The following is a 16,965-nucleotide window of genomic DNA, read 5'->3' on the forward strand; positions in this document are numbered from 1 at the left end:
ACAGACATGACATCCAGGGCCGTCACGATGGCAATGTGATGCCTGCACTGCCTTACACTGCAGTATATCGATCCCGAGGTGTTGATCCCGGTGCGGAGATCGTATGATGGGCACAAGCCGTCGAGAGCGCCTCAGATGCTCTATAAGAGAGGCTTCTTCTGCCCCGTCAGGAGACCGAACGCCAAACTTGCCTCGCTCTCTCCTCGTCAGTTCGTCTCGCTTGCTGATGTGCCCGAGACAGACTCCTTCTCTTACAAATTTACCTGCTCTTCCTTGAGAGTCCCTCAACATGTGTCACGGACATCCTCGATATCACTCGTGCGCGCACACGTCGCTCGTCTGGTACTACTGCCCCTCAGCACACATCGACTTGGAGACGGGCTTCGAGACGCCCTGCCGCAACGTCTCTTTTGCACCAGCCCAGTCCAGCGCGCTGTCGTGCCCGCTTAAGAATTGCCAATTTGTCGACAAGGGCGGCAGCTGGATATGCTGCAAATGCAATCAGGGCCCCAACACGCAGGGCTGGTGTTCCGCTCCCATAGCAAACGTCCCGGACGACTTGGACTCGCTGCGGCTGGACGATGAACAGAGAACATGCGACCACGGATGCTGTGACGACTGCAGGAGATTCGGTACGTGGCCACTTGTTCCCGTTTCAATGCATCAGAGCTTGACTGACATTTCCTTACACCACAGGGCCGAGTCGCAGTCCCTCTCCCGAGAAGCGGGTTGTGGAGTCTCGCAAGGGGCGTTCACGCAAGTTTGGGTATGGAACGTCGTCCAGATCCCATCGGTGCGAGTCGCCATATGCCCTGATGAAAGGCCTGTCGCTTGATAAAGGTTCCGAATCTGGCGGCACGGCAGCCTCTTCGTCGTCGAGCAGTTCATACGACTACCGGTCGAAAAAGTCCAAGCCGTCCAAGAAGAGCCACAAGTCAAAGACTCGAGGCTGACAGCATCAGAGGCATAGATTTTGCCCTTTACATGACCGTGTTGGTGGCCAAGATTCTTTTGGACTTTGTATATGTATCAGTCAACAACCAGGGAGGCTCATGTGTCAAGATTGTCTGTTTATCATGGGTTGGTATACGTCGTTATTGTGTGTCTGGTCGGAATTCGCCATTGCACTCTGTATGTAAACGTTTGTATCTAGTGCATTGAAGTGGCTTTGCACCAATCATGGCCGTACTTGGTGATCAATATCTTGACGAAGGTTGACGCTTGGCAGATGTGCATCCGGGCGCAGCCTGTACGGAACTGCAAAGATACGTCAGCGGTGACCACAAGAGGTGGACGATAAGCATGAGCCCTGTCGTTGCCGATTGTTGCCCAAGCGGTTGCCTATCGGGTGTGCGTCTGAATAGGTTTCAGCATTATCCGCCAAGAAGACCCCAACTGCTAAGGTAGGAAGCTATCCCGAGGACTTGCAATGAAGCGAGTCGCGATGCCTGGGCTGTGGTTAGACGAGCCGTAGCAGACTCCGACCCTCTGCAGATCCGACGCAAGCAGCCACAGCAACAAACCGGTCCCACACGTGGAGGAACAGCCTTTGGAGGGGGAGGTGGGAGGAGCCGTCTCGAGATGTCGCGGTGACATGGAGCTAGGTGAAGACCAAACGAACCAGGACGAGAGGCTAGGTGATGGCGCCAGTGTGTTTATGCGTGCTAGCAGTAGCGCTGGGCCGATCTCAATGGGAGCTTGGGAGCTCCGTCGCCAGCCGCAGAATGGTGGTGAGCTGTAAATCTCTTGTGCTTCTCATCAGAGACAGAGATGCCCACGCGACAAAAGATCCCGTCCAGCAGTGGCTCGTCATCCCACGTCCAAACGGCCAACTGCGGTCGAGCAACAAGCAGAAAAGAGAGCATCGGCCAAGCTCAAGCCTCCCCTGGCCGAGCCACGTGCGATGGCGCAGGGATCGCTTCCCTCTTGGCCGCTGGTGCGGAATGCAAAAATGCCCTGCGCGAGTGAAGGGGTCTCGTCGTGCCGTGTCGGTCACAGATGGTGTGGCGCGCTGATTGGCTCGGCGATGGCGCTTGGGCTGAAGAGTGAGGCCTGACACAGGGCAGGGAGGCAGGGAAAACGTGGCATGGGCATGGATTGTTGATGGGCCAGATGCTTGCGTGTGTCTGCAGTGTTTGCTGCCGTGTTCGTGTTGAGTTGATTTGCGTTGAGGTTGCGGACAAGGGAGCGGCTGGGCGAGTCTCGGTGGTGCGACGGCGATGAATTAGACATGGTAGAATCATGCGCGCGGCGACGGATTGAGGCTGCTGTCATTGGTAAGTATCATCATCAATATTTGTCTGGTAGAAGTCGGTTCGAAAAGCAGTCAGGCTCACAATGGTGAAGCAAACCTGAAGATGAAGATGGCTGAGTCAAAGCAGTAAGAAATCAAAGTGGTGGTCGGACCATGCGGCTGGCACATGGCAGCTCCTTCCTTTCAGACCTAGGCCGTCATTCCAGGCCTTGGGAGGTGTTCGTTTAGGGGACATGACTGGCAGGTACCCGCTAACAGGGGCCTGTGAGAGGCACGACGGCAGACGCAAGAGGCGGAAGCGCAGCAGTGCGACAGGCGATACGATGCAGATCCAGCGGCTGTATGTAAGATGGTGAAATGGGCGACGTGTTCGCTGACCTGAAATTTTCAGGCATTCGTGATGTGATGTAGCGGATGGGCCGTTACAACAGCCATGACTCGCGGTTCGTGTTGATGGTTATCAGACCTTGGAACTCCAAGTTGATGATTGCTGATGGCAGTAACTGAGGCAGAGAGGCAGACAACTGCGTGGTCTCTGAGTACAGTAAAGACATCATTAAGATGGCTACCCATATTAAGCATCCATCCACAGGCAGACGATCCCTGCGTCTTCACTTCATCCTTCGTATGTATGCCGCTTCCCGGCCCAAGCAACAGAAAGCAACATACATGTTCTCGGTGACACGCCAGCCTGCCATATCACAAGCATTGAATGACGAACACAGAAGGACAGGGCTGTCATACCCATTCGAGCACATGTGTCTTTTACTGTACAGTGTCATCCAGTAGTACCTTGGTGATATCACGGCTAGAAGCATCCAAGCAGTCCACCACCTGTTCTAGAGTGCTTCCAGCTGCAGCCACCACATGTCAGCCATGCTCGAGGGATGAAGGCCGTCAAGGTCCCCGGTTTGCGCGGTACCTGTGCCTCGTGTACCCCGCCGTCACCCACTGCAGCTCCAGCACCCTCCCAGCACTCTCCAGCGCCTGCAGCAGCCATCAGCGTCCGCGTCCAGGGCCCCCCCAGGCCACTAACCACCCCCCCACGAGCCCCCTAGCCGCCTTAGCACCGCCGGTGCCTTTCCCACTCCGTCCCACTAACGAACCTGGTGCTACTGCATCTCCATCCGGCTCCACCATCGTCGCGCCCATCATCTCCCATCCCCATCCCTCGCCTCTTTTCCCTCTCGCTCTTCCGCCCTACCCTCGTGTTAGTATTGCGATCTTGACGTTGTTATTACTGCATTCATACGCGCTGCGATAGACGGAGTCTTCTTGCTTCTTTCCAGCCTCTCTTCAGCCATCAATTCCAGCATCCGTCGCGACGCAATCTGCCATCCTCCACTCCGAACTTCTTCCCCCCCCTTCCCTGGCCCCGACATCAAATCAAATCTCACATCCTGGGTTTGACTCGCCGCCCTCGACCATCGCCAACAGGACAGACACACAGTTGATTGTTTCTCCTCCATCTCCTCCACACCCACAGCCAATCCGAACCCGGTTCAACCTGACACCAGGCTTGCGACAACCACCAGCCGCCAGCACAGCAACAGCAGCAGCATTAGCATTGATTCCGGCTTCGCTGGCCCCCCTTGCCAATCACGCTCGACTTACTCGCTCCCTTTCTTGCTTCTCGCGCTCTGGCCTCTTCCCACTCCCTTACCCTCACCCTCACCCTCACCCTCACCCTCTGCTCGCCTTTGTCGTCTGCCTTGCAACTGGAGACAAAAACGGAGCCTTGATCTCGTGCTAGTCGCCGTTTTTTCATACCCAAGCTTCATACTATTCGCCTAGGCCAGAAACCCCTGCCTCGACGGGTTTCACATTCCCACCTGCTCTCGGCTCTTTTCCTCTCTTAAAAGCCATCAGCCCTCCGGCAAACACACACATCACCACTATGCCCGTTTCTATGGAATCTTCTCGCCCAATCATGGCTCCTTCAGTAAGTTCTGCTCTCCCCATGCTTGCGCCTGGATCCCCCATTCACGGCACGTTATCCTGCGCGATAATACCTTACGGAGAGGTGTCAGATTAGCTGCTCGCCCCCGTTCTGTCCCACGCGCAAACTTGGCTTTGCCGACTACAGCAGCTATTCACACACTCACACACACTCACACACCCTTTACTCTTCTTTTCTTCTTCCTCATCTACCACCCGCAACCTCCCAGCTAACCATGGCCCTCCAGGCTCGCACCTCATACCGCTTCAGCACCTACAGCATGGCCGCGCCGTCGGTCGCCATGTCTGTCCAAACCAACGACTCGCAGCACGCCGAAATCCGCGAGATCGCCACCGGCCTGGACCGCATGGAGAACAAGGCCCTGACCTCGCAGCGCGTCACCCTGTCCGAGGAGAAGTACGAGAAGATGAGCAAGCTGGCCCTCGGCGCCAAGCTGGAGCGCGCCCTCGACCGGCGCATGAGCGGCCAGGACGCCGTCATGCGACCCCGGAGGAAGACGACGTCCGCGGTTGAGAAGAGCTTCAGCGAGAAGGCGCAGTAGACACGGCGGCTTTGATTCGTTTGAACCTTGAGCTGCTCGATGCGTCTCGGTCCGACGCCGCGATTCTACCCTCTGCCTCGGTGCCTTGGAAAAGCAATTCTTCTCCGATCCAACCTTGCGGACGAAACAAATCTGGCGATTTTCACCACAACCCACCTTCCACCTTGGCATTTGGAAAGCAACAGGCATTCATTGCCCGAACATCTTTCTTGCGCCAAGGAGAAGGCCAGATCACCGCGACAGCCATTTCACCCCGATACGCTCATACGCTCAGATGCACATGAAAGATTCGACTTTATGTCACATATACCCCTTGCGTCAATACGATAAACCTCATCTCTCTGCCATCCACCATCTTGGTCTCATCTCATAGCTCCTTTTGTGTCTCTGTTGTCTCATTATGCGGAAAATTTCTCAGTCTTGTCGGATAGGGTCAGAGCGGTTGGGGGGGCAGTAGCTGAAAGAGGGCATGTCGCGCGTGCAGACAGTATACCACATATACAAGGTAGTCATTGGGGAGTTATCTAGTGCTGGGAAGCTACGTTTAGTTGTGTTTTGTGGCCTCTGCTGGCAAGACACGTCATGTGTAATGGAATCCATTGTTTCTGTTTTATTTCCTTTATTCCTTGTTTATACATAGCGCTAGAAAGAAACTGCATTGTCTTTGTCTCTGTCTCTGCCTTCATGATCTATTACACTGAAAGTATTTATCTAGAATGGAACTGGTTTCTACCTTATTTTTCAGTCCTTAGCTCTACCACGGCTGCCCTTGTCATATTTCATTTCCAGCTAATCATCTCCCCGGCGTTAGAAAAAAAAAAAGATCGTGGCTTGCCCACCTGTATGCAAGGGAGGATAGTCATACTATCGATCGAGAGCGTTCCCGTCGGTCGATGAGTGGGTTACGACATCTTCATCTCATCTCATTTCCCACCATTTGACAAACCAACGTCAAATTTTAGGTGTCACAGCAGCTCCGCACAACGTTTTGCATCCGTCGTGGTGGTCCGTGAGGCCATGTCTCAATTCAAGATGATGTTTGTTTCTTGCTTCCAGTGTACAATTCCTCCTCCACATAAGGAAGAAGTGAAAACATGGCACATCAGTGTGCCATTCCCACGATTAAGCCAACAAGAACAATGCGTGACACCAGTCTCCAGGATACCAATGCCCATTCACCATCTAGTGGTTTTCACTAAAGTGCCAAATCAGAATGAAAAGATACAAACTCGAATAGTACTCCCAACGCCATCCAATCAACCCATCCCTTGCTCGCGAAGCACCGTCCAACAAATCGTACATCGCACATCATCTCACTCACTCAGTGTTCGCCCTCAGGGTTCTCTTCCGAAGACCTCTGCGCCTTTGCCTTGCGCGCCCTCCCCTTACTCCTCTTCTTCTTCTTCTTCGTGATGCCCTCCGAGGCCTTGACGTCAGCGCAGCCGCTCTACGCCCGCGCCTTGTCAATCCGCTCCTCGATATCCTTCAGCAACGACACCAGGTCCGCCTCCTCGCCCTCCATCTCCAGCGCCCTCTTGACCCACTCCCGCGCCTCGTCCAGCCTGCCCATCTCCGTCAAGCACCTGCCCCTCCGCCACCACCCCTTTGCATTGCCGACCCTCCTCGCCTCCACGCTCGCCTCGGCGTCGACCGCGCCCTCGGGCCAGTTGCCCATGGCCATGTGCGACTGCGCCCGGTTGGCATACAGCATCGAGACCTCCTCCCTCACCAGCGCCGCGGGCTCCCACAGCGGCCGCTGCAGCGCCATCTCGATCCCTTGCGTGTACAGCTTGACCGCCTCCTCGTACTTTTGGCGGCGGTACTCCGTGTTGCCGCTGTCGCGCAGCTTCGACACGTTGGCCGTGCGCTTCGGGTTCACGGGGATCGGAGGCGGCGGCACCAGCGGGATCGCGCCGGGGGGCACCTCGATGTTGAGGATGGCGCGGTGCAGCGCGTTGAGCTTCTCCAGCTCGGCGGCGAGGGCGCGCGACGGCCGGCTGCCCGAGGGGAGGATGGCCTTGGACTGGGGGTCCATGTGGATGGGGAGCATGGAGAAGTGGTCGAGGTCCGACATGGTGGATGTTGTTTGTGATGGTGTCTTGTCGCGATGGTGTTTGAGGGTTTGGTGTGGGTTGTTGGGTTGTGATTTGTAACGATGGACGGTATCTCTAAAAGCAAGAGCCCAAATATGATGTCTATGATTTGCGCTGGCGAAATGAAACTGCTCGACAGTACCTAAGATGGTGCTTAGTGACGAGAGAAGTAGTAGGTTGAGAGACACCAAATGTCGAGTTAGCTGTCATGTCAGTGAGGACACCTCTCACTGCGCCAAAAGTCGATGCTTATCTTATCGACACCTGACTGTGGGGTCGCTCTCCACGGGCGCTAGACTAACGCTTGGCCTGTGTTAGACTTTTGGATCTACAGCTGCTCACCTTACCCTGGATAGAATTTCGATGACAGTAATTCGCCAGTAGCGAAGCTTGATGGGCTTGATGACGTGTTGTCGAGTGTGGAATGCCAATTTGGAGACGGTTAGGACTCGAAGCAACCGCTGTGACGTGAATCTGCAGGAGCAGCTTGTGTTGGGACCTGCGTTGAAGAGTTGACAGTCAAGCTGCCTTGGTTGATGAGAAGCAGCAAAACAACAGACACGTGATAATAGTCCACAGTCATAGCAGCCATAGGTAGGAGATGATTTTCCAATGTAGTGACAACAGCATTTCCTTACGCTCCAAGCACATCACAACTCAGCCAGCATGAAATAGACCAGTCATGAATTGTTCAAAGCATTTATCATTCCGTCTACTCCTAGTGTTGTGCAATGCTAGACACCTCTTTTGCTCAGAGAAAGGGTATGATCATCACTGCCCATCCTCTCCCACGTCCCCCAATTCCTGTCGCCGACTCACTTTTTTTGCCCCCAAATAAGCCGCGAATAGCGTCCTTGAGCGGTGTCAAGCCATCGCGAGGCCAGACGGAAAGAAGAAGCAAAAACTTTTCCCCTCCAGCTCAGTTCCAATCTTCCATTTCCCCCCACCGCGGCAGAACAAGCGCAAAGAACCACATTATAACATCGCGTCCAGTCCAACCACTGTCACCCTCACGAAACGTCCGATATCGAGGAGATCGCCTTTTTTGTCCGTGCTGATTGTTGGGGTTTCCTGTGTTGCTTTATTTTTTTCTGTGGGATGGGCCATCAAGTTCCGACTGACAAGGAGAATATTGGATCAAGGAAATGAAATGGAGAAGAAAGTTTTCCGTCCGCGCCCCAAAGAAGCCGCCGCCCTCGCCATCACTCAGCAGATCAAGTGTAATTCCTTTGTGAACCGCCGCGCCAATCTAATGAAACGCACGAGAAAAAGACAATGCGAAGTACCAGGGCGTCCCCCGCGCGGGGAGCCGAGGAATGGCCAGCTTAGTAGCCATAAGCCGCGAGGGCCTTCGCCGTCTCCTCCTTGACAGAGGCGTTCTTCTTCGCGTCGGTCAGTTGTCGCGCAGCAACCTTCTTGCGCTCGTAGTAGGCAGCGCCCTTGGCCTTCCGCCTCTCCTCCAGACTGTTGAGATTGCGTTAGACTCCATGTTTCCATCGTCGAGATCACATCAAGGTGGAATAAGACATACCGGGCAACAACGTCCTGGTACTTCCAGCCAACCTCGTGGCTGAGACGGCCAACGGTGCAGTACTTGCGGCCGGGCTGCAGTCTCAGGACACGGAGAGCCTGGGGAACGACCATCTTCTTCTTCTTGTCGTAGGGGGGAGGGACACCCTCGAAGACCTTGAGGCGCTCCAGAGCGGCGGCACCACGGGCGGTCTTGTGAGGAATCATACCACGGACGGCCTTGTAGAAGATTCTGGAGGGAGCGCGGAAGTGGAAGGGACCTGGCAATGCCGGTTAATATCTCGAGAGAGCCTCATCGGAAGCTGGAGTTGCGCAAACTCACCACCGCGGGTAGGGTTGTAACGGGTCATCTTGCGCAGGTAGGCGTGGTACTTGACTGTTGGCAGATTGTCAGTATCCTCTTCTGATGCGGAATCGAGTCGTCGTTCTGGCGATTGCTTGTCTTGGGCGGCCGCTGGGGGCTCAAGCTCGAGGGATGGCACAGGAATCGGACTCGGAGGCTGGATAGAGGGATCGACGTACGCTTAGCGCGGAAGAACTCGCCAGAGATGTTGAGAGCCTCGCAGCGGACGACAACGATCTTCTGACCGCTGAGGAGCTGCTTGGCGACAATGCTGGCAAGACGGCCAAGGAGGTGACCCTTGCCGTCAATGACAACCTGGAGAAGCAAGACCGTTAGCATCATCATCCACAAGAGGGTTGCCAGCTCCGCATGTCTTCCTCCCGTCACCGATGTCTGTGTCGTGCATCTGCCTGGGGGAAGGGAAGCGAAGAGGGCTCGCGAGAAGTAATAGCAGCATCGATTGCCGCCAGCGCAAACAGAGAAACGCAAAGTCGTGTCGATATTTCCAGTGTTCATTCCCAAGCTCTTCCTGCTGCATTGCCATCTGCGCTGGCGCCCGTCTTGCTCTCTCTGTGCGTGTGCATCCTCCTCACTCTCTTCCACTCCCCTGCCAGGGCACTCCACAGACATTCGGATCCAGGGCGAAAGGACATGTGCGGTAACGGTGCATCCAAACTGGTGAATACTCACAACCGACTCGAAGGACGACATCGTTTCGGATTCTTTTCGGGGGGTATGGAAAAGAAATAGAAAGAAGGAACGATGAAAGAAAAGAAAACACACAAATTTCCTCCGACCTCGAAGCGGCGAAAGAAATCTGGCTGGCTGTGTGTTTGCTTTGGTTTGGCTGGGTTAGTCGTTCCCTGGGAGGGTTGTGGAGGGAAGTGGTCGCGATACCAAGGAGCGGAAGAAAATCGCTGTGCCCGCTTGCCCGATTGGGCATGGGCTGGTTCCGGGGCAGGCGAGGAAGGGCTCACTGGTCGGTGGTGCTTAGGGCTGCGAGACCTAGAGGCTTTGCCGAGAATCTGCCGAGCTTATCTTTGTGGCGCGCAGTTGGATGCACGTGATGACAAAGCAAGTGCCGTTGGTGTGAATGATGCAGTGGCGAAGATAAGCAGGTACACCTGCCTAAGGTACGTACCATTGCATCATTGGGTCTTGTCGGTGCATTGTCGAGCGATGCTGGTGTAAGGTATTGCATGCGAAGGACAGAGATGGGTCATGTAGAACAAGGATCACAGAGGATTCTTAAAACAGTACCTAGATCGGCTCAAGGGTACCAGGACTTACCCGGATGATTCTCATGATATTGAAAGGACTCGCAACGGCAACTCGTCTTGAACCTCGTATTGTACCGCAGACAGCAACTCGAAGTTGTACGCCATGCATCCATCGTCAATCTATCAAAACATGCCCTTCTACTCGTATATGTCTACAGGGCATCTCCATCCCCCCGTAATATGCGACAGGAGTGGACGCATCTTGTCTAGTAGTATCATGTAGGTAAGAAACATGCAAATGCGTGCAGAAAACGGTCTATATCGCCCATGGACCCAGCTGCGCTTCGAAATCGCCGTCCCAGCTCACAATCTGCCCTTCGTCGCTTTTGTAAACCGTGCCTCCCAGTAGAAAGTCCCTGCCCAGTCTTTTCTTATGATATAGATGTTTCAACGAAGATAGAACGAGAGAAGTGATGTGCAGTGTAGTAATTGAACACGGCCCAAGTAAGATGCATAGGTTGAAGCCCCAGACCAAAAGGATCACAGTGAAAGAGGAAAAAAAAAGAAAAAAGAAAATGGGTTATGTGCCAAAGCTCATGAGGCTTTAGCAGTATCCAGACGCTTGAGAACTTCTTGAACGCGACGAACGAGGTCTTTTCGCCTCTGTCGAATCTCATCAACGCCCTCGGTCTCGACACCATCCAGTTTCAGAATGATTTGCTGCATGACAGATTCAGACAGCTTTCGGTGCTCCTCGTCTCGCTTCTTTGCATCCTTCGGGGGCGCCTCGATGTAGTCCAGGCACAGCGGCAGCCAATTGGTATGGAACTCGTCAGAGATGTCGTCCAGCTTCTTCATCGCCGCGTTGACAACGGTGGGCGAAGGCGCATTGGCAGCATCGGCGTTTGAGCCACTGTCGACGGGACTGGTGGGGGAAGCGGGCTCGTTCTTGTCCGACTTTTTCTTGCTGCTCCTCTTCTTCTTGCGGGATCGCGAGGACTTTGTGTCATTTCGAGGCTCGTCCACGATGATCATGTCGTCCTCGGATCGACCGCTGTTGTCGTCCTCAACGTCGGGAATGACGGCCATCAGCTCGCTCTTGTTCTTGACTCCGTAGTCTCGAACGGGGGCTGACGACTCCTTGAGCTGCTTGCCCTTATAAAGCAGCTTGATGCGGCGCGTCGTACGTGACGGCAGATCCATCAGGAGCCCAATGCGCTCCCGCACATCCTTGACGTATAGCTTGCCATCACCGATCGAATACGCAGGGAAGTGAGCCGGATACGTGACGCCCTTGCTCTTGATGAGGAGGATGTCGTCCTCGGGCTCTGAAGGTCCCCTGGAGCGTGGTCGGGGGTAGTAGCGGGTGTCGGTATATTCGACGCGGGGATCGTCTAGATCCTGGGCCGTGATGTAGCTAAAGTCTTCGTTTGTGACGTCGGGAACGCCGCCGGACGAGGCGCCGAAGCTCTGCTCACGGTTGAGCGACCAGCCGTACCGCGACATGGTAATGGGAAGGGCCACGAGGGCGGCAAGGCCACTGTAGACAACGGTGGGCGGGACGCCCAGGGTCCCGGAGATGAATTCGCTCGACTCCTGGAGGGCGGCGGAGAGGTTGGTGATGGTGCCGTTGAGGTAGTTGGCGATGATGTGTTGCAAGGCACCGGACGATGCCACGATGGGCTGGGAGGAATCCACCTTGGCGTCTTGGGTATCAAGGTGGCCCTGGCTGAGGACACCTTACCGGCCGGAGAAAGGGAAGAAGCGAAGGGACGACGAAGAAGAAGAAAAAGAAGTAGGAGAAGGCTGCCTGCCTGTTCTTAAGAGCAACCCTCCCTCTATCACTGGCGCTGGCGCGTGTGGTTTTTTCCTCGCAGCAGAGTGAAGAAATGATCGCGGGGTCGTGGGGGGGTGGCCAGCAAGGCTGAGCGAAACGGCTTCTGCCCCGGGGCCGGCTGGCGAATGATCTCGAGCGAGGCTTAGCTTCACGCTGGGTCGACTCGGACCAGGCGATGGAGAAGGCAGGCGAATTGCCCACAGAAAGCGGCGATCCACGGCGCCGGCCGGAGGAACGAGCGTCTGGCAGTGGTTCTCTGGGTGTCTCTGACGTGGAATCGACGTGATTGAGGCGCAGCTGGGGGTGGCCGAGGGCAGCAGCTTGTTCGTCGTTTGTCGCGGCCTGAGCCCGTTCAATGCGTCCAGACGGCGGTCGAATCACGGAGTTGGCGACTGTGGCTGGTGACGCGCAGAGGCTGGCTGAATCCGGGCAAGGCCAGGCTGTTGACTCGAGCCAGCGATGCCGACGCGGACGAGGAGGATTCGAGGGACGGATGGATGCAGAGAAACGTGTTTGGACGAGAATTATGGAGATCCGAGCGTGAGGTTGCTGGCGACTGTCTGACAGCTGGGTTTCTTCTCTCTAGCGCGGCTGGATGGCGGGTGATGGGGGAACAGGCGGGGCCGCAGGGGCCTGAAGGAGCGGGTTAGCGGGCTCAGAGCGCTGAAGCATCTCAACTGGATAAGGTACAAACATCAAATGGAACTAGACCTGTGGCTGGACCTCGGTCTTACATAGAGATGAGACCATGCAAAGCGGCGTCATTGTCCTTGTTTGTGCAATTTGACACTATAGATGAATTCAATCTTTCAGGGACAATGAAAGCATCTTTGCCCTGCAGAGCTACAAAGAGGCACATGAGACAGCCCATCGCCCTGGATACCCAACTTGTATCGACAGTTCGCAGCAGCCGAAACTGCTATCCGAATCGTCCATCTGAATCAAGGCCCGCCCCCCTTGTCTTGCCTGCCACCAACTCAATCGCAACCAAAGACACACAATTGACCCTGAACCCCATGTCCATCTAGACTCAAAGGGGTCAAAGAGGCATAGCCCTCCCCAGCTTCCCCGCGAAACAACCTCGCGATTGTGGTACTACTAGTAGTTGTAATAGCTTGTGGGCAAATAAAGCCCCTGTCACGAACTTGGTGATTCCAGTCCGCGGGCAATTACATGTAGACGCACCTCGATCTGCCGTTCATTGATTCCGTGGCACCTCGAGATAGACTGCACCAGTGACAACCAACCGGTTCTGCACATACATACCTAGTACTCAATCCAAACAGTTACTAGTGGCAGCAATGAGCCTGAAATGTGATCACTGTGTCGATCCTATAGCCTCTGCTTGGAACGGGGCTCAGACTATCGCCAAGTCTCCGGTTGCATACGGAGGTGCCACCCTCGATACAACTCCCCGTTGGTGCTCCTCCTCCGTAGTATCCAACATCTCAAGTCACCCAAATCAGGTGTGTAGGTATGAGAGGCCACGGGGCATTCAAGGGTATTTCAAAGCGTGAAGGGGTTTCCGCACCAGCACCCTTCGGGGCCCGAGATACTATTCAACGAGGCTCTGCTCAACGAGGGCTTCATCCGGACTGCTTCAGTAACTGCTATGTGCTGTGTAGCTGGCACAACTACTAGGTAGGCATCTGGTTGGCTGAACAGGCGTGCATTAGCACACATTGGTAGCAGGGACAAAGACCCCTCGTGTGCTATTGTTGCCGATTGCAGGCAAGGACCCTGGCATAGGGTTGCGATGGGATGCGCGGGAGCGGGCCGCGATTGGCAAAGGGGTCCTTTTGAAGCCTGCGTCTCCGATGGGACTGCCAGGAGACGGGAATGGCTATATAAAGAGCTCTCTGTAGCAGCTGTTGAACGAGATGTCCATCGACAAGATCTTGCAACTTACCGCTTCCGTTCAACTTGACAACCTCCAAGATGGCAGTCATCTCGAAGCCAGTAATTGACATTACGGTCTGTACCGCACAACGTCAACTTACACCAGGGGATCAAGTGACACTGACATCTTCTCCAGTCATATAAAGGCAACATCATCAACGGCCAATTCGTCCCAACAGCCAAAACCCGACACTCCATAGACCCAGCCACGGAAGAGCCTCTCCCCCCCGCCCCCCTCGCCACAAAACAAGACCTCGATGCGGCTGTCAAGCACGCCCACGAGGCCTTCAAGACATGGTCTCAAACGACATTCGACCACCGAGCCCAGCTGATGCTCCAGTACGCAGACGCCATCGAGGCCAACCGCGCGGACCTCGAAAAGCTCAACACAATGGAGTCCGGCAAGCCCCTGCTCGTGTCAAAGACGGAGTTTGACTTCACCATCCGCTGGCTCCGCACCTTCGCCACGATGCAGCTCAAGGACGAGGTGATCGAGGACGACGACGAGCGCACCGTCTACGGCACGTACCGCCCGCTGGGCGTCTGCGGCGCCATCGTGCCCTGGAACTGGCCCGTCCTGCTCGGCCTGGGCAAGATCGGGCCGGCGCTCATGACGGGCAACGCCGTCATCATGAAGCCGTCGCCGTACACGCCGTACACGGACCTCAAGCTGTGCGAGCTGAGCATGGCCATCTTCCCGCCGGGCGTCTTCCAGGCGCTGAGCGGCGACGACGCGCTGGGTCCGTGGATGACGGAGCATCCGGACATCAACCTCATTACCTTTACGGGGTCCGTCCGCACGGGCAAGCTGGTTGCTGCGAGCTGTGCCAAGACGCTGAAGAGGTGCATTCTCGAGCTGGGGGGCAACGATGCGCTCATCGTGTGCGAGGATGTCGATATCGCCAAGTGCCTGCCCAAGATTGCGACCATGACGTTTATCAACTCGGGGCAGATTTGCATGCTGGCGAAGCGCATCTATGTGCACGAAGCCATATACGACGAGTTCAGGGCGGCCCTGGTTGAGTTTACCAAGGAGCACGTCAAGACGGGAGGTGGATTCGAGCCTGGCGTGCTGGTTGGGCCGATCCAGAACAAGATGCAGTGAGTTTGAGCACCATCTCGTCTCATGGGCTCTCGAGCAGTCTCTGACCGTCTCTTTAGATTCGACCTGGTCAAGGACATGTACCGAGACGTCAAGGACTCGGGCTACCAGCTCGCCCTCGACGGCCGCATCCTCGACTCGGGCAAGGGCTACTTTGCCGAGCCCACCATCGTCGACAACCCGCCCGACGACTCCCGCATCGTCGTCGAAGAGCCCTTTGGCCCGATTGTCCCGCTGCTCAAGTGGTCCTCGGACGACGAAGTGGTCGATCGCGCCAACTCGCTCAACCACGGGCTGGGCGCGTCGGTGTGGTGCAGGGACCTGGTGCGGGCGGAGAGGCTGGCGCGGAGGCTCAGCGCGGGAAGCGTCTGGGTGAACTCGCACTTTGACGTTGCGCCGAATGTGCCGTTTGGGGGAACCAAGGAGAGCGGGATTGGGAGGGAATGGGGGTTGGAGGGGTTCAAGCAGTTTACGGACCACGTGAGCCTGTGGGTGTGGAAGAAGATTTTTGATTAAAAGGATGCCATGAGTGAGCATGAGGCTATCCATCCTTGTTGGCTTGAGCTGACAAATTACTACAGTACATCGAAATGTGCCTTGGTAAAGATTGTTGGTAACATCGCATCTCGACCGAGTTCGACCGCCAATAGCCACAGCAGCGGTAGGTATCCCAGACACAATGCCGAATTATCTGCGCACGAGCCTCGACTTGCTGGTTCTTTGATTGTATCATCTGTACTCCATACCTATTCCAGATTGAACACGACGCAGATATTCGATACTTTCTACCTATCTACAATCAAGTACCTGTAAATCCGTAAAGTGCCCAATCTGCAAGATACCTTAGGTACCTTGTTGCATCCTGTCTCCTACATGCACGAGCACACATCAAGCATCTATGACTTCTTTCGCCTTGAAATATCAAGTATAAAAGACAGGAATCAACCGTCAACCCTCCCATCCAATCACAAGCCCGCCCTGGCACCACCATCGCCCTTTGGAATCACTTCTTCTCTCTCCCATTCTGCCTAGTCCGCTTCCCGATTAGCACCCTTGATTCCATCTTGACAAATCCCTGGGCTTTGATACAAGCTCAAGCCTCCACACGCCGCCTACCTAAGCATCCATGCCATCATCTTCGTCGCCCCTCCCGTAGTTGCTGACTGATGCCAGTGGCTTGAGTTTTTCCGCAGGGCAACTTCGTCATTTTGCCCACCTGTCGCATTATCGTACCCCGACATCATACTGCCGATTACAAAAAGTTGCATCTCACTACTGTACTTGGTACATAGCGCATCAATTGGAGATATATATTACTCGCACTCCCTTTTTTCTTTTCTAGCCACTTTCGATCCATTCATTCAAACTTTCACATCCATGAACTTTATTCGATCCTTCTTCACATCTGCAGTCAGACTCAGCCCCGAAGCAAGAATGGCCAACGTTAAGGAAGTCCAGCGCATCATTGACAACAACAATGTTGGTGCGTATTGCCTCTGTCTCTCTCTCTCTCTACAATCACAACCACCCAACAACTCGACAAATCATACTAACCATCCAATGCATAGTCGTCTTCTCCAAAACCTGGTGCCCTTACTGCAAAGCCACCAAGCAGACCCTCAACGACCTCAAGGCCCAGTACGAAGTCGTCGAGCTAGACAACCGAAGTTCGTCTCCTCTCTTTTTCCTCTGCTCCCCCCTTCATATATCTCTTTGCCGGCATGCTAACTTTGGGTCAACAGACGACGGCGACGAGCTCCAAGACGCCCTCCTCGAAATCAGCGGCCAGCGCTCCGTCCCCAACATCTTCTTCGGCAAGAAGCACATTGGCGGAAACTCGGACCTGCAGGCCCTCGCCAAGAGCGGCCAGCTCAAGGCGCGGCTGGAGGAGGTTGGTGCATTTGCGTAAGCGCTCGACTGAACAATAGAACGAAGAAGAAAATATAGAAACGAGGAGTGAAGAACCATGTGGCTGATGGTCGCCATGTCTGTCCTTGCCAGAAGAGAGGGACAATCAAAGATTTAGATGGAAGAGAGGGATAAACGAGGACAAAGATAGGACTTTTGCGTGACATGAAAGAGGCGCTTGATTGTGGTTTGGCGATGCCGTCCGGTCGAATAGAGATTGTGCTTGATGGGATTTCTGAATAGATGAAGAACAAATGTTGCACCACGAGTTCTTGGAC

At 54.9% G+C, this 16,965-nt stretch overlaps 7 protein-coding genes across 7 annotated transcripts; 4 read left to right on the forward strand and 3 right to left on the reverse strand.

The window, feature by feature from the left end:
* Window positions 1-289: 289 nt before the first annotated feature.
* Window positions 290-953, forward strand: TRIREDRAFT_69777 (uncharacterized protein; the record flags this gene model as incomplete). The annotated part of the gene is made up of 2 exons (XM_006969252.1): window positions 290-632; window positions 697-953. The coding sequence occupies 2 exons, from the start codon at window positions 290-292 to the stop codon at window positions 951-953; spliced, it is 600 nt and encodes a 199-aa protein (XP_006969314.1).
* Window positions 954-4,428: 3,475 nt separating this feature from the next.
* On the forward strand, window positions 4,429-4,755 carry TRIREDRAFT_69727 (uncharacterized protein; the record flags this gene model as incomplete). The annotated part of the gene is made up of 1 exon (XM_006969253.1): window positions 4,429-4,755. One exon carries the CDS (start codon window positions 4,429-4,431, stop codon window positions 4,753-4,755), a length of 327 nt encoding a protein of 108 aa, XP_006969315.1.
* A 1,447-nt stretch (window positions 4,756-6,202) lies between these two features.
* Window positions 6,203-6,829, reverse strand: TRIREDRAFT_111927 (translocation protein SEC72; the record flags this gene model as incomplete). Its single annotated transcript, XM_006969292.1, has 1 exon — window positions 6,203-6,829. The coding sequence occupies one exon, from the start codon at window positions 6,827-6,829 to the stop codon at window positions 6,203-6,205; it is 627 nt and encodes a 208-aa protein (XP_006969354.1).
* Window positions 6,830-7,589: 760 nt separating this feature from the next.
* Window positions 7,590-9,587, reverse strand: rpl16 (ribosomal protein L16, L13 family). Its single transcript, XM_006969293.1, has 5 exons — window positions 9,412-9,587; window positions 8,901-9,036; window positions 8,701-8,754; window positions 8,380-8,638; window positions 7,590-8,312 (listed from the first exon to the last, which is right to left on the reverse strand). The coding sequence occupies exons 1-5, from the start codon at window positions 9,430-9,432 to the stop codon at window positions 8,174-8,176; spliced, it is 609 nt and encodes a 202-aa protein (XP_006969355.1). The 5' UTR covers window positions 9,433-9,587; the 3' UTR covers window positions 7,590-8,173.
* Window positions 9,588-10,135: 548 nt separating this feature from the next.
* On the reverse strand, window positions 10,136-11,714 carry TRIREDRAFT_52349 (uncharacterized protein). Its single transcript, XM_006969294.1, has one exon. It carries the CDS (start codon window positions 11,445-11,447, stop codon window positions 10,536-10,538), a length of 912 nt encoding a protein of 303 aa, XP_006969356.1. The 5' UTR covers window positions 11,448-11,714; the 3' UTR covers window positions 10,136-10,535.
* A 1,944-nt stretch (window positions 11,715-13,658) lies between these two features.
* Window positions 13,659-15,295, forward strand: TRIREDRAFT_111932 (aldehyde dehydrogenase; the record flags this gene model as incomplete). Its single annotated transcript, XM_006969254.1, has 3 exons — window positions 13,659-13,737; window positions 13,824-14,778; window positions 14,839-15,295. The coding sequence occupies 3 exons, from the start codon at window positions 13,659-13,661 to the stop codon at window positions 15,293-15,295; spliced, it is 1,491 nt and encodes a 496-aa protein (XP_006969316.1).
* Window positions 15,296-16,172: 877 nt separating this feature from the next.
* Window positions 16,173-16,916, forward strand: TRIREDRAFT_82085 (uncharacterized protein). Its single transcript, XM_006969255.1, has 3 exons — window positions 16,173-16,262; window positions 16,348-16,446; window positions 16,522-16,916. Exons 1-3 carry the CDS (start codon window positions 16,214-16,216, stop codon window positions 16,686-16,688), a joined length of 315 nt encoding a protein of 104 aa, XP_006969317.1. The 5' UTR covers window positions 16,173-16,213; the 3' UTR covers window positions 16,689-16,916.
* Window positions 16,917-16,965: the final 49 nt, after the last annotated feature.

Source organism: Trichoderma reesei, assembly GCF_000167675.1.
Source record: "Trichoderma reesei QM6a unplaced genomic scaffold TRIREscaffold_30, whole genome shotgun sequence".
NCBI classification, from domain to species: Eukaryota; Fungi; Ascomycota; class Sordariomycetes; order Hypocreales; family Hypocreaceae; genus Trichoderma; species Trichoderma reesei.

Bases quoted from the DNA above. Each gene is read 5' to 3' on its own strand.
- TRIREDRAFT_52349 (XM_006969294.1), bottom strand. From the start codon at position 11,447: ATGTCGCGGTACGGCTGGTCGCTCAACCGTGAGCAGAGCTTCGGCGCC.
- rpl16 (XM_006969293.1), bottom strand. From the start codon at position 9,432: ATGTCGTCCTTCGAGTCGGTT. The intron at 8,755-8,900 runs GTACGTCGATCC...ATCTGCCAACAG, and splicing joins CGAGTTCTTCCGCGCTAAGC to TCAAGTACCACGCCTACCTG. The intron at 8,313-8,379 runs GTATGTCTTATT...CAATCTCAACAG, and splicing joins TACCAGGACGTTGTTGCCCG to TCTGGAGGAGAGGCGGAAGG.
- TRIREDRAFT_82085 (XM_006969255.1), top strand. From the start codon at position 16,214: ATGGCCAACGTTAAGGAAGTCCAGCGCATCATTGACAACAACAATGTT. The intron at 16,263-16,347 runs GTGCGTATTGCC...TCCAATGCATAG, and splicing joins CATTGACAACAACAATGTTG to TCGTCTTCTCCAAAACCTGG. The intron at 16,447-16,521 runs GTTCGTCTCCTC...TTGGGTCAACAG, and splicing joins CGTCGAGCTAGACAACCGAA to ACGACGGCGACGAGCTCCAA.